Source organism: Hemicordylus capensis, chromosome 1 (genome assembly GCF_027244095.1).
Source record: "Hemicordylus capensis ecotype Gifberg chromosome 1, rHemCap1.1.pri, whole genome shotgun sequence".
Lineage (NCBI taxonomy): Eukaryota > Metazoa > Chordata > Lepidosauria > Squamata > Cordylidae > Hemicordylus > Hemicordylus capensis.
The window spans coordinates 423780802-423796623 of NC_069657.1; the positions used below are offsets into that span (position 1 = coordinate 423780802).

Below are 15822 nucleotides of genomic sequence, written 5' to 3' on the forward strand. Positions count from 1 at the left end.
TTGGTAGAGCAGCCCATGATTGAAATGGTAACATCCAAAGCTCAATTGGTGTATAGATGCCTTGCAGGTCCAATGTCCAATCCTTGGCATTTCTGGGTAGGGCTGAGAGAGCCATCTGTCTGAAACCCTGGAAATCTGCTACCATTCAGTGTAGACAGTACTGATCAGTATGGACCAATGGGCTAGCTCAGGACTGGGCAGCTTCTGATGCTGCTATCTTGGAAACATGGGCTTTGACTTGTGCTTGTTCCTTGTTTGCTTTCGCATTTGTCTGCCTTGCCTGCACTTGACGCACTGTATTCTGAATATATTCTGTTGTTCCTTTTCAGAAATATGAAAAGCCCAAATTTGTTCAGTGCTTAGCGTTTTTGGGAAATGGAGAAGTTCTCACTGGTGACTCAGGTGGGATACTGCTTATATGGAGCAAAACTACTGTAGAAGCCACGCCAGGGAAAGGATCCAAAGGTACAGCAATTCAGTTGACTTCTTTAAAGTGTGGTGGTGTTGGTTTTTAAATCATGGAAGCTTGAATTCTGAGGCATACTCAGAAAGGTGATTATAGGTTTGAATCTGTAAGTACTACCTAGGAACGTAAGAACAGCCCTGCTGGATCAGGCCCGAGGCCCATCTAGTCCAGCATCCTGTTTCACATAGTGGCCCACCAGATGCCACTGGGAGCCTATAGGCAGGAGTTGAGGGCATGTTCTCTCTTCTGCTGTTACTTCTCTGTAACTGGTACTCAGAGGCATCCTGCCTCTGAGGCTGGAGGTAGCCTATAGCCCTCCGACTAGTAGCCGTTGATAGACCTCTCCTCCATGAAGTTATCCAAACCCCTCTTAAAGCCATCCAGGTAGTTGGCTGTCACCACATCTTGTGGCAGAGTATTCCACAAGTTGATTATGTGTTGTGTGAAAAAGTACCTCCGCTTGTTGGTCCTAAATTTCCTGGCAATCAATTTCATGGGATGATCCCTGGTTCTAACGTTATGTGAGAAGGAGAAGAATTTCTCTCTGTCCACTTTCTCCACACCCTGCATGATTTTATAGACCTCTATCATGTCTTCCCACAGTCGTCTTTTTTCTAAACTAAAAAGCTCCAGGTGTTGTGGTCTTGCCTCATAAGAAAGGTGCTCTAGGCCCCTGATCATCTTGGTTGCCCTCTTCTGTACCCTCTCCAGTTCAACAATGTCCTTTTTAAGATGTGGTGACCAGAATTGTACGCAGTACTCCAGGTGTGGCCGCACCATAGTTTTGTATAAGGGCATTATAATATTAGCCGTTTTATTTTCCATCCCCTTTCTAATTATCCTTAGCATGGCATTGGGCTTTTTCACAGCTGTCGCACATTGAGTTGACACTTTCAACAAGCTGTCCACCATGACCACAAGTTCCCTCTCCTGGTCAGTCACCGACAGCTCAGATCCCATCAGCGTATACTTGAAGTTGGGGTTTTTCATCCCAGTGTGCATCACTTTACACTTGCCAACATTGAACCGCATTTGCCACTTTGTCGCCCACTCACCCAGTTTGGAGAGATCCTTTTGGAGCTCCTCACAATCCATTTTGAATTTCACTACCCAGAAGAGTTTGGTATCGTCTGCAAATTTGGCCACCTCACTGCTTACCCCTGCTTCTAGAACATTTATGAATAAATTAAAAAGCACCAGTCCCAGTACAGATCCCTGGGGAACTCCACTTATTACTTCCCTCCATTGTGAAAACTCTCCGTTTATACCTACTCTCTGTTTCCTGTTCTTCAACTAATTAGCAATCCACACATGTACTTGTCCCCTTATCCCATGCCTGCTAAGTTTCCTCAGGAGTCTTTGATGACGAACTTTGTTGAAAGCTTTTTGGAAGTCCAGCATATGCATGTTGTATTAATTCATGAGGAAACGACTGAATATTTTGGCAGATTGTATTCCTGTATACATGCCATCCATTTCATCATATTCTTTATTGGGGAATTCCTCAGAACCATGCCATTTTAGAGTGCAAGTTCCTTGGGGCAACAACTTTGCCTCTCATACTCTGAAAAGCATCATGCATATTGATAATGCTCTGTGAACAAACAAATACCATATTTACCTGAATCCAAGACTGGGTTTTTTGCAAGTTCTTTAATGTTAGAAATTGGGGGGTTGTCTAAAATACAGAGTCCTGTTCCTCTATATATTTTTAAGGGGATTGTCCTAAATTCAGAATCATCCGGGCGCTTTCAATGGGATCACGACGTATCTTGGAAGTGTGCTTCCACACTTCCTGAGTCGTGACACCGCAGTCCCTATGCAGACAGCCGGGTGCCGTGCGCATTGCCAATGCCTTGTTGCGAATTTAATCGCTCCAATATAGAGCAAGGATGTCCTATATCCAGCGTGAAAAGGCTGCTGGTTTTTTCGGGTTGTTAGTTGCTGTGAGACTGCTCCCCCTGTTGTTTACATTCCGAATGCGACTTGCCTGAACGGAGGCATTTTGCTGCAGTTCCACCAGCTAGTCTGGAAAGCGCCCTGCAGGTAAATATGGTATGTTAAAAGGTAATTAAAGCCTAATGTATCATCTTCAAAAATGTAAGCTACTCTAAAATTAGCAAACTCTTTCTCTTCAAGATCCTCTGCAACGTTTAAACTAATTAATTAAAGGTATAATTATCAGTTTTGTGTACACATGTTCTATTTCCTTAATTAGATACTAATTAAAAGTATCTAGTTGTCTATATACACATCCAACCACAAAAGAGGAGGTCTCACAAAAAGACCAAAAGATGAACAGCAAATCAACATATGAAAAAAAAATCTGTATAACTCTCCTAATGACGGCATCCACCTCAGCATTTTCACCAGTTTGATAAAGTAGTGAAACAAGTTATTATCTGGAAAACTTTCATATGTATGTCTTATATATATGTATTAATTATTGTTTGCATTTATAGCAATGTGTAGTTTATACAGATTTATTTTCATGTGTTTGTTTTTTATCATGGTTTTTGATTGAGGTTCCAGTCTGCCTGTTGGCTGTTTGCCTATGTGCATAGTCATCTAGGCAAACTGTGCAAACAGCCAGATACATATCATTGTTAGATCCTAAATACAGCTTTCCTCCTTCAACTGATAGATTCTTATAATGGAGCATACAAAGAAATGTGCCAGAGCAATGCAAAGCTTATAACTGTTGTGAAGTTTTAAGAATATAGGAAGCTGCCATCTACTGAGTCAGATCACTGCTCCATTTAGCTCATTACTATCTACTCTGACTGGCAGCAGTTCTACAAGGCTTGAGGCACAATTGTTTCTCAGTCCTACCTGGAGATGTTGGGGGTTGAACCTGGGACCTTCTGAATGCTGAGCTGTGGTAGAGGCTCTACCACTGAGCTATGGCCTCATCCATATAACATTGTTTTGATGGACCATTGAGACACATATGAAAGAAACATGTTAAGAAAAATGTTCTCTAGAATTTTAGCAGTTCTTAATCTGGTCAAGCATAAAGTCCTCCCAATAAAAGATGCTTTAATTTTAATTTTCTGGCTTTTGAGTTCAGCATGCTTCATAGAGCAAGCATTTTGTTGCAATTTAAAATTTTGAAGAATTATTATTTGTGACCAGGCATATGCAAGTCTGGCACTGCTGAGTCCTGAGGTAGCTCTTAAATCCAAGGATAATTATTTTCTTTGGCAGCTGATTAAAATGCTGGGGCTTAAATGGTCATGCCAGAAAAAACTTAGTGTCAGAACAGGGCATTTTAACTGCAAATATATATTTTAAACTAATTTTCTTTCTAAAGAAAAGAATAAAATAAAAAATGTAATTATAAGAGTGATCTTACGTTTACTGTTATAATAGTCTGCCAGCAGCAAAGAGCTCTTTCATTATAGTTGTCATAGCAAGCATTTTCTAATGAAAATTTGAATGTTTTAATCATTAATTGGATACAGGTTTTTGTTGAGTTGAGCCTTTTATAGTTGGTATATGTTGTTGAATTTAACTTGGGCTTAATGAAAGCTTAAGGGAGGGAGTATAGATTCCGAAATAAGGAGAGCTGCTCTCTAGGGATAGCCGGTTAAGTCAAGTTGGCATCTTGTACTTGACTTGACTTTTATTGGGAGCTTTGAAGCCAGACATCCATTTGCTTTATATTCTGGATCCTAGAACAGATGGCAGTTTACACCTAATGGCATCTGCCTTGAAATTTTAATCGTGAAGATTAACCAAAATCTTCGCACTAGCAGCCAGCTGAGCTAATGTTATTCTCTATGGTTTTCTAATGAAATATTTGGGCACACTGTTATGTGAAAAGCCCTTACACCAGTAGTCCAATTCACACCTTAAAGATTTATAGAAGTTTTTAATGCACTACAGGGTTATTGTGTCAGGATTTCTTTCGCTCATATGCGTGCTCACACATGTGTGTGTGTGTGAATACATTAAATCAGTTAGAAAGCTTATCCATTTTATACTGACCCTTTGGAGTAATCTTTAGAACAAGGATTAATTAAGTTCAATTTTTTGAGTTGGTGAACAAAGTCTTGCAAAGACAAAATTCTAGAAAGGAAATAATGTAAGTTCCCTTCTAGGTACTTGAAGCAGGAGATGTTCTAATGCTGACAGATTTTATTGTGGCCTAGATTAAGACTGTGGGAGCTCAAAATATTGAGCTCTGGGAGTTCAAAGTATCTTCTCATATTCTTTACAGGTTTTATAGAAAGTAGAAGTGGCTTGCAGATTCAGAATTCTAATGACCTGATTGCTTTTCTTTCTTAAGTGCCCAGCGTTAAGGAATTCCCATTTTAAAAGAGTGGCTTCCACATCTGCTTCTCAGTTCACCTTGCAGTGTTTCTGTAGAACGTTTGCAATAATTTGCATTTTCATCTTTCCCCTAGATATAAAAGTTAGACACTGAACTATCAATCCGAGTTTCTGGCAGTAGCCGTTCCTCTAAAAGTTCTGGGAAATCCACAAATTGTGTTGAACGCAGGCTTTGCTTCCAAGTTATTATGTTGACTTAAGCTCTCTGTATCATCATGGACCATCTGGGGGGTCACTAGGGTTGGCCCAGCCACCATTTAAGAAGTACCAAAAAGACAACCCGTAAAAAGATGAAGCCCTCACTTGTTTGTTAAAACAAGTGATGAAGCCTGCTGCTTCATCCCACTTGGTAGCCAGAAGCAGAAACATTCTGAGTAGTGTACTTGATCCAAAGGTTATAGACTTGGCTGGTTTGTAGAATACTGAACTGGGACTGCAACCTCTATCTAGATGCCTTTCGATCCGGGAAAGCATTCCTTCCTTGCATGTTTGGGATATATCTGGTGCTGTCTTAGTGCCTTTTCACCACACCTGGGCTCCAGTTCCTCCACAGGTAGTAGAATGGCTTCTCCAGTCAACTGCTGTTCACAACAAGAAGACTTTTGCAGTCTTCTTGTTAACTCTGCCCGAGGCCTAAAACCCGCCCATTCTAGGGTTTTCTGGTGCAGCAAGTGAATCAAACACAAGAACTTTGCTGGATCAAACCAAAGGTCCATCAAGTCCAGCAACCTGTTTCTAACTGGACACCTCTGGGAAGCCCACAAGCAGACCATGGAAGCAGTAAAGGGAAGGTTGTGCCATCGAGTCGGTGTCAACACCTGGCAACCACAGAGCCATGTTATTTTCTTGGTAGAATACAGCGGGGGGTGGGGGAGGCTACCATTGCCTTCTCCTACACAGTATGAGATGAAGCCTTTCAGCACCTTCCTATATCGCTGCTGCCCAATATAGGAGTTTCCCATATTCTGGGAAACAGACCAGTGGGGATTCAAACCAACAGCCTCTTGCTCTCTAGGCAGGTTGCTTCCCCGCCTCGCCATTAGGTAGCTATATGGAAGCAGTAGCCTTCCCCTATTCAGTGACTTCTGAACATGAAGGTGCAATTTAACAATTATAGCTAATCTCTTTTGATTAAGCACATCCAGGACTTAGATTAAGTCATGATTCACCAAGGCTTAGCCCCAGAAGGGGTTTTCAGTGGTAGCCATCGGTTCTGTGGAAGTATCTTTGAGAATCTGCAGAAAGTCCTTATGACTATAAAACTTCACAAGCTAGCCCCCACAAGTAGCCATTAGACCATGGCTGCACTGGATTAGGCCAGGGCTGTTCCCTCCAGCTGCTGTTTTATTACAACTCCCATCATCCCTGTCTATTTGCTGCTGAGGATGATGGGAGTTGTAGTCCAACAGCAGTTGTTTAGCCCTTGATTAGGCTGCAGAAGATTCTAGAACATAATAATATGCAACTTCAGCACACTTGAGCCCCAGAATCGCTTACATTAAACACACACAACACATGCACACAGTAGGCATGATCATGAAGTAGTTGAAAGCTGTTCAGATGCACTTGAGTAAGCTCCAATTTGAGAGGCTGGGAAACTTGCCATCGTTCATCCAGTGAATTGGAAGTGGTGCAAAAAAACAAAAAAGCCATTATTTCATATACAACACTAGTTGATTCTTGTGACTCTGTGAAATGTTCTGTGTTGGTTGGTGAAAGCATTGTAATGACTAAGTACTATTTCTGTCATGACTACAGGTGTGTATCAAATAAGCAGGCAAATCAAAGCTCATGATGGCAGTGTGTTTACGCTCTGTCAAATGAGGAATGGAATGCTGCTAACTGGAGGTGGGAAGGACAGAAAAATCATTTTATGGGATCATGACTTGAACCCTGAAAGGGAAATAGAGGTAGGTAAGACAATTTACTATAAAAATATAGGCAAGCAGCTGTTGTGGCCCTATTTATTTTCACTGATTAAGACTTCAGATGTGTTGTCTTATTGATGCTTAATATTTTCTCTGTTTGGTTAGAGCATTGGACTAGGACCAGGGAGACCTGTTCAAATCCTCATTCAGCCATGAAATTCCCTGGGTGATTCTGGACCAGTCAAGTATCTCTCAGCCTAACCTACCTCACAGGGTTGTTGTGAGGACAAACATAACCATGTACACTGCTCTGGGCTACTTGGAGGAAGAGCGGGATATAAATGTAAAAATAATAACAAAAAAACTTAGGATGGTGTACAAAGCCTACCCTTTGTTTTATCCTTTGTTTTATCCTATGAGGTAGGTTAGTCATGGGATTGGTCTGAATGGAAATTTGGAAGTTGAAATCCAACATTTTGTCCACTGCACCGCACTGTCTCTTCCTCTTCAATTCTGCCTGTATATCTTTACCCTACAAGCTTCCTGACTGCTTCTTGTGTTTGTCATGGTGGGCTCTAGGCGGCAAGGGTTCCTGCCCAATAAATGTGTTAAGAGTCTAATTCACAGGGAAGCTTTCCTGTGCAGGCTGCATGGAAACAAACTGGCTAAAGCCATATTGAGGTATTTTGCATATCCCTTTGATTTCAATGGATATAATAACACAGGAGACGTTATTGATAAATTCTGCACTTGGAAACTTCCCCATTATTCAAATGGGAGCAAGAGTGACTTGATTCACAAAATTTAAAAGGCACCTTAAAGACTGATAAATGTTGACTTGCCTCTCAAAATTCATGGTTGAGCATGGACTCAGCCCCAGTTGAGGTTTTCTGAATCTCAACCCAGCACTCTCCTCATCTGACCATGAGGGCTTTCAAACATCTATGAAAGTATACTGCCTGGAGGCATATAGAAGCCCAGCAGAGAGGGAAGGGAGAGTCCATCTATCTCCCACCCAGTGCTGCCTGGAGTGAGAGAACAGGTGGGTGCTGGGGTTCCTTCTGCTGTTGCCTGCCTGCTTTTGCTTCCCCTGTGGGGCTGCAGCCTCAGGTTAACATCTGAGGGAAGTGTGGGCAGGACTGGGACCAGCCCCTGGGACTCAGCTGTTCCTCAGGTCACCTGCTCAGTTTTGGGCTTTATAGGAAGGCTCCTTGTGGCGGCAGGCCCACCACCGGCGGGGTCGCCACCAAAGGGGCGACACCAAAGGGAGTCGCCCCTTTTGGGGAGCCACTTCTGGGGAGAATGAGGGCGAGGGGTAGGGGGCTTCTGTTTAATCAGTTTTAAGTGTTTTAGACTTGGGTTGAAATTGTTGTAATGTGTTTGGGTTCATCTGTAGATGGGGGGACAGGGGTGCCTTCGTTGACTATAGGGCAGCCATCCCGGTGGTGGTGGGGAATAGGAAGAAGTAATGTTGGCAGGTCAGCAGGGCGTTCCAGGGGAAGAGTAGTCAGAAATTTAATAGCTATCTCCCCTTCCAGCTGTCCTGCCAGCTCTTTGACCTCGGGGAGCACTGCCAACAACCCACATAGCTTTTCCCTGCTCCTCTGTAATGCCAGGTCGGTCCAAAATAAATCTGAACTCATCCATGATTTGATCATGGATGAAGGGGCTGACCTAGTATGTGTTACCGAGACATGGTTGGGGGAGGCTAGTGGTCCAGTTTGGTCCCAGCTTCTTCCTCCAGGATATTCTGTAGAGGAGCAGGTATGGGGACGTGGGCGGGGAGGTGGGGTGGCTGTGGTCTATAAGGATAACATCTCCCTTACCAGGGTCCCTGTCAGGATATCGGACCATATTGAATGTGTGTACTTGAGTTTGGGGACCAGGGATAGATTGGGACTTCTGTTGATGTACCAATCGCCCCGCTGCCCAGCAGAATCCCTTACTGAGCTCACGGACTTGGTCCTGGAACTCGCGTTGGAGTCTCCCAGACTCTTGGTGCTGGGGACTTCAGTGTTCATTTTGGGACCAATCTGTCCGGGGCAGCTCAGGAGTTCATAGCGGCCATGACAACTATGGGCCTATCCCAAGTGGTCTCTGGACCAACACATATTGCAGGTCACACGCTTGATTTGGTATTTTACTCTGATCAGGGTGGTGTTCCGTGGGTGGGGACTCCTGTGATTTCCCCAATGTCATGGACGGACCACCATCTGGTTAAGGTTGGACTTACAACCACTTCCCACCTCCACAGGGGCGAGGGGCCCATTAGAATGGTCCTCCCGAAGAGGTTATTAGATCCACTAAGATTCCAAGAAGCCTTGGAGGGATTTAATGTTGGCTTTGCTGGTGATCCTGTTGATGCCCTGGTTGAGAACTGGAATAACTTGCTAACTAGGGCAGTAGACACGATTGCTCCCAAGCATCCCCTCCAACCCACTTCAGAACTGGCCCCTTGGTATACAGAAGATCTGTGGGGGCTGAAGCGGCAAGGTAGGTGACTGGAGCGCAAGTGGAGGAAGACTCGACTCGAATCTGACAGATTGCGACATAGAGCACATCTAAAGATCTATGCTCAGGCAATACGTGCGGCAAAGAGGCGGTTCTTTTCTGCCCATATTGCCTCTGCGAATTCACGTCCGGTGGAGTTGTTCAGGGTTGTGAGGGGATTAGTATCTGCCCCCACTCCCTTGAACCAGAATTTGGAGTCATCAGTTACCCACTGTGATGTGTTTAAAGTGTTTTTCGCAGATAAAATCTCTCAGATTCGGGCCGACGTAGATGGAGACTCCACAACTAATCTGATATCTGAGCTGGAGGTGCCCAATGACCCTCTTATGTGATTCAACTGCATTGGTTTCAGTTTGTGACTCCTGAGGATGTGGACAAGCTATTTGGATCGGTGAGGTCTACCACTTGTTCTCTTGACCCTTGTCCAACATGGCTTGTTCAATCCAGTAGGGAGGTTGTTGTAAACAGCCTGGTGGATATCATAAATGCTTCTCTGAGGGAGGGCAGGATGCCTCCTTGTCTTAAGGAGGCAATCATTAGACCTCTTCTAAAGAAGCTTGCATTAGATCCCTCAGAGTTGAGCAATTATAGGCCTGTTTCCAACCTCCCATGGTTGGGCAAGGTAATTGAGAGGGTGGTGGCCTCTCAGCTCCAGGCGGTCTTGGAGGAAACTGATTATCTAGACCTATTTCAAACTGGTTTTCGGGCGGGCTATGGAGTGGAGACAGCCTTGGTTGGCTTGATGGATGATCTCCAATTGGCAGTTGACAGAGGAAGTGTGACTCTGTTGGTCCTTTTGGATCTCAGCGGCTTTCAATACTATTGATCATAGTATCCTTCTGGAACGTCTGAGGGGGTTGGGGGTAGGAGGCATTGTTTTACAGTGGTTCCGCTCCTACCGCTTGGATAGATTCCAGATGGTGTCGATTGGAGACTGTTGCTCTTCAAAATCTGAGCTTAAGTATGGTGTCCCTCAAGGTTCCGTACTTTCTCCAATGCTTTTTAACATCTACATGAAACCGCTGGGAGAGAACCTCAGGGGTTTGGAGCTGGGTGTTACCAGTATGCTGATGACACCCAGATCTACTTCTCCATGTCAACTTCTTCATGAGCTGGCATATCCTCTCTAAATGCCTGCCTGGAAGCAGTAATGGGCTGGATGAGGGAGAATAAACTGAAGCTGAATCCAGATAAGACGGAGGTACTTATTGTGTGGGGTCAGAACTCTAGAGACAATTTTGATCTGCCTGTTCTGGATGGGGTCACACTTCCCCAAAAGGAACAGGTTCACAGTCTGGGAGTACTTCTGGATTCACACCTCTCCCTGGTTTCTCAGGTTGAGGCGGTGGCCAGGGGTGCTTTCTATCAGCTTCGGCTGATACGCCAGCTGTGCCCGTTTCTTGAGATCAACGACCTCAAAACACTGGTACATCTGTTGGTAACCTCCAGACTTGACTTTTGTAATGCACTCAACGTGGGGCTGCCTTTGTACGTAGTCTGGAAACTTCAGTTGGTTCAGAACGCAGCAGCCAGGTTGGTCTCTGGGTCATCTCGGAGAGACCATGTTACTCCTTTACTGATGGAGTTACGCTGGCTGCTAATAGGTTTCTGGACAAAATACAAAGTGCTTGTTATAACTTACAAAGTCCTAAACAGCTTAGGCCCTGGGTACCTAAGAGAGTGTCTTCTTCATTACAAGCCCCACCGCCCATTGAGGTCATCTGAGGAGGTCCGTCTCCAGTTACCGCCAACTCGTTTGGTGGCTACACAGAGACAGGCTTTCTCGGTCGCTGCCCTGAGATTGTGGAATGCGCTCCCGGCTGGGATGCAATCCTCCCCATCTCTGGCAATTTTCAAAAAACACCTGAAAACCCTTCTTTTCACCCAAGCTTTCTCAGCTTCCTAAATTGTGAAGGTTTTAATTTCTGGTTTATTTTAAAATTCAAAACCCAATTTTTGGGTTTTTAATCACTGTAATTGTTTAATTGTTTTAAAATGTTTTTAAATTGTTAATTGTTATATTGTTTTTTAATTTGTTTGAGCTCTTTACTGTTTTAGTGGTGTGTTTTAATTGTAAACCACCCTGAGCCATTTTGGAAGGGCGGTATACAAATCAAATAAATAAAATAAATAAATAATAAATAATAAATAATATGACATTTTACTCTTATGTGAATATACAGACCAGATTATTGCACCAGTTTCTAGAGAAGTTAAATATAGCTAGTAGGTAGGGAAAATACCATTTTTGAAGAATTGTTTTGAAGCTAATTAACACAATCAACAACTAGATCCCAATAGGATATAAATAGAAACATAGGAAGCTGCCTTATACTGAGTCAGACCATTGGTCTATCTAGCTCAGTATTGACTACCCCAACTGGCAGCGGCTTCTTCAAGATTACAGGCAAGTCTCTCTTTCAGCCCTGTCTAGAGATGCCAGGGAAGGAACTTGGAACCTTCTGCATGCAAGTGCTCTTCCCAGAGCAGCCCCATCTCCTGAGGGGAATATCTTTCAGTGCTCACATATAGTCTCCCATTCAGGAACAGGGGATAAAAATATGAAAATAATTTTATTTTGAAGTTTTAATTTAAGTGGCGGAAAATTGTTTGGTTGGGAGTTAGAAGCCAATATCGTTTTAGCCTTTGACAGTTGTTTTGATTATTATGTCCTTTATGACCTAATGGGACTATGACTTTCATAGGTTCCTGATCAATATGGGACAATCAGAGCAGTGGCAGAAGGCAAAGCAGACCAGTTTCTACTTGGCACTTCAAGGAACTTTATTTTGCGGGGAACGTTTAATGATGGTTTTCAAGTAGAAGTACAGGTGAGTTCATTTTCCTCTTTGAGCCAAGCTATAGAGACTTTGTTGGTTTCATTAGCCCTAGCATAGATATTTTGTCCAGTAATTCAGGTTGGTTGGCTTAACTTTGTGTGTTTGGATTTTTTTGTTTGTTCATTTTTAGGGCCACACAGATGAACTCTGGGGCTTGGGAACGCATCCCTTCAAAGATCTGTTCTTAACGTGTGCTCAAGATCGGCAAGTTTGTATGTGGAACTCGGTGGACCACACGCTGGAATGGACCAGGCTGCTAGATGTATGTCAGCATCCTTTTTGTGAAGGCATTGGCCATAATCATGGGAGGTTTCCCCTTTCCTCCTTTAGAAAGGGGAGAAGCTAGTTGCACTCCTACCTGCCATAGTCAGCAGTGGCAACCCTTGGCTTATGTGCAGTTTTGCCATTGAACCTAATTAAAGCTAATACAAGTGGGAGAGGATGGCAGCATTTTTGGAAATTGGCCTTTTTTAAATAGTAAGAAGATCAGTGGGAAAGTGTGGCATTGCCCTGACCTCTTAGCAGTCATTTTAGTATTGAACCCAAATTGTTTCACTGGTTATTCAAATAAAGCAGGGGTGGGAATTGTGGGTGGGGATGATGGGAGTTGTAGTCAACAATTGCCCACCCCTGAAGTTTGCCCACCCCTGAAATACAGCATGCTAACTTGATATAAGCCTCACGTTGCACAGATATTGTGTGCTTTAGAAATTTGGGACAGCATCAATGCTCTTAAGCCCCTAAGGCTGGTGCAGCGGGGAAGCAGCTTGCCTAGAGTGCAAGAGGCTGTTAGTTCAAATCCCTGCTGGTGTGCTTCCCAGATTGTGCCTAGTGAATAAATATATATTCATAGTCACCTATATCAGGCAGCAGCAATATAGGAAAGTGCTGAAAAAGGCATCATCTCATACAGCATGGCAGGAGGCAATGGTAAACCACTCCTGTATTCTACCAACAAAATCGCATGGATATGTGATTGCCAGGAGACGACATCGATTCAATGGCACAATCTTTCCTTTCCTTTATAGATGCTCTTAAATGGTCCTCTTTAAAATAGGGGTTGTAAGACCAAACAGTACCATTGTGGGTATTTCTGAAATTCAGAATAGGACCATTTACACAACCTTTTAAATGCTGGTTATAATGCTATGTGAAGAATTGATGACTGGCATGGGGGGTGGGCAGGGATGAGTTTTGGCTGGTATAGAAATTTGTTAAATAAATAAATTACTGAAATTAAAAGGATAGGTTAAGAAGTGCCCAACTTGTCCTTTTCATTTTAATGGGACTACTTTGGGATTTTCTTTTTTTATTAAAACAACTTTTACATGTGCAGACATTCAAACTCCATTACAGGAAACAGTAAGTACACAATAAATTCATGTTAGTACATTGGAACCCACAGAAGCTTAGATGCAGAAACAAATCAAGATAATTACACAGTTACAAACATATTCAATTGCATAGTAAACACTAAACATGGTTCATGTCAGAAAGGGATCCTGTAGCCGTTACCTCTGACCTACAGAATCCTTCCAACACAAAACTGCCCCCCCCCAAACTTGCCCCCATTAACTCAAGCATTAGGTGGAGGACGTTCTGCAGTCCATTTCCACCTTCTTTCTCACCCAATTACAAAAGGGACTACTTTGGGTCATCTTCCTCCTCGTGTCAGCCAGTCTCACTTTCAATGGATTCTGTGAGGCAAAAGGTTGTGCTTTTGCCTCAGAATAAGTAAGGATTATTTGTTCTGTGTTTTATTTTGCTTTTCAGAGAAGCTAAGGTCCTTTGCTGGTGACATAGGCAGCTCTGTTGCTAAGCAGCACCAGTGGCTACTGTTGCTAGGCAGGTGATGTTGCTAGAAGGTGTCCACAGGGGGTGCTGATGGCATCTCAAGGGGCTCCAGAGAGAGAAGGGTATAAAGGGCTACTTATCACAGGCAGAGAAGTTCACTCAAGAGAGATAGATGGTTAATGAAGATCAAGGCTGAGCGAACCAGAAGAGACTGTAAAGGCAAGGCAAGGGAGAAATGGGAACGAAGAAGCTGGAATCACAACAGTCTTTCATTGGGCCTGAGGATAAAGATAATTTGACCAGGAAACAGCAGAGAAATTGTAGTCAGATAGACCAGGGAAGAGAAGGTTTGCTTGGCACCTGGCAAGGGAACAGGAAAGGAAAGGTTGTGCCGTCGATTTGGTGTTGACTCCTGGCGACCACACACATCCATGTGGTTTTCTTGGTAGAATACAAGAGGCGTTTACCATTGCCTTCTCCCACGCATTATGAGATGATGCCTTTCAGAACCTTCCTATATCACTACTGCCCATTGTAGGGGTTTCCCGTATTCTGGGAAACACACCAGCTGGGATTCGAACCAACAGCCTCCTGCTCTCTAGGCATGTTGCTTCCCCACTTCGCCATTAGGTGGCTAAAGGAACAGAGGAGTTGGTTAAAAACTTTGGCCTGAACACAGCCTGCATCAAGGATCCTACAAGCCTGTGCTTGTATACATGAGTGACTACTGAGGAAGAGATGGTCTGGGGAAACTGGCACATAAGTGAATTGGGAGTAATTGATTTCAGGATTCTATCCACTGTCCTTTGCTACCGGCATCTAAATATTTTTAAGAACTACATCCTCTTACGTTGTTCTGTATATAGTTATCCTTTAGTTCTAAAGGTTATATTTATGTAATAAAAGGTAATACCTTTTAGTTTAAAATACACCTTTTCTCCCTTGCCTATGCCTAAGGCCTATCCCATTCTATCATGGGGAGTTTGAGAGGGTTATTATCCAAAGTTTAAGAATAATTGGTGGCAGCAGGATTACAAAGAGAGGAGGTTTATTTTATAAAGGAATTTCCACAAATAGTTGATGAGGTGAGACTTCTGAAAAAGACACCACATGGTAGTTTGTCCATTTCATAATTGTACCTGGTGGTAACTGATGATACTAAGATGGCACACCCATTTGTTTGGTGTCAGTAATGTTATCCTTATTAAAAGGAATGCCTTCATGTATTATTGTGCAGGAGATCTAATGTTCTAAGAATCACTCGCATGTTGCTTCATAAGTGGGACATTTCTTTCCCCTGCCCCGTTTCTTTCAGTGTGGTTCAGGCAGTTTGGTATGTATTTCAGGGTGAATGTTACTAGATTTCATCCTAAATCATACGACCAAAATGTGTGTTTCAGGAACCAGGGCACTGTGCCGACTTTCATCCAAGTGGAACGGTGGTAGCAATAGGAACACATTCAGGAAGGTAAGGTAAACTTTTGTTTAGGTTAAGTGAAAGTGAATATTATCCCTTTTAAAACTGTCATTTCCTGTACGATGATGTGTTGTGGGTTTTGCCTAAGCATTCCCTGCTTTGCCTGTATGTGTTCTGCATAACCAAATGCATCAAGATGTGACATTTTCAGAGGAAAGAACATAAAAATAGATGACATGAACAATTTCATATTTTCAAGAAGCCAATGGAATGTGTCAGTATACAAGCAAAACTAGGCTGATTCACTCCAGATGATCTTGCCCATTAGTATTTTCCTCACATTCAGTTTCAATAAAATTAAAACCACCCATGTCTTGGTTTAAAACAAAATATAATGATCCATAAGTGAATGGATATACAAGACTCACTAGGTCAGGTGATCTTACCAGGTAAGATCCCAGTTCTCTGTAAGATCCCAGTTCTTTGTGAAAATCCAGAAGACTCGTCCTTCCAATCCATAGGGAGCTGCATAATCACTGGGGGAGATGTGGGATGGAGAGGGAGAGAGAGAGAGAGAACATAGATGTCTCA

The 15822-nt window shown here is 43.1% G+C and overlaps 1 protein-coding gene across 10 annotated transcripts in view; it reads left to right on the forward strand.

The window, feature by feature from the left end:
* The window catches only part of EML4 (EMAP like 4), a 217536-nt gene that overhangs the window by 172010 nt on the left and 29704 nt on the right, over window positions 1–15822 (forward strand). For all 10 annotated transcript variants that reach the window (XM_053311351.1, XM_053311356.1, XM_053311371.1 and 7 more), the window contains 5 exons: window positions 330–465; window positions 6560–6711; window positions 11886–12011; window positions 12151–12282; window positions 15215–15282. In XM_053311351.1, the coding sequence (XP_053167326.1) occupies window positions 330–465; window positions 6560–6711; window positions 11886–12011; window positions 12151–12282; window positions 15215–15282 (614 nt within the window). The remainder of the gene's footprint in view (window positions 1–329; window positions 466–6559; window positions 6712–11885; window positions 12012–12150; window positions 12283–15214; window positions 15283–15822) is intronic.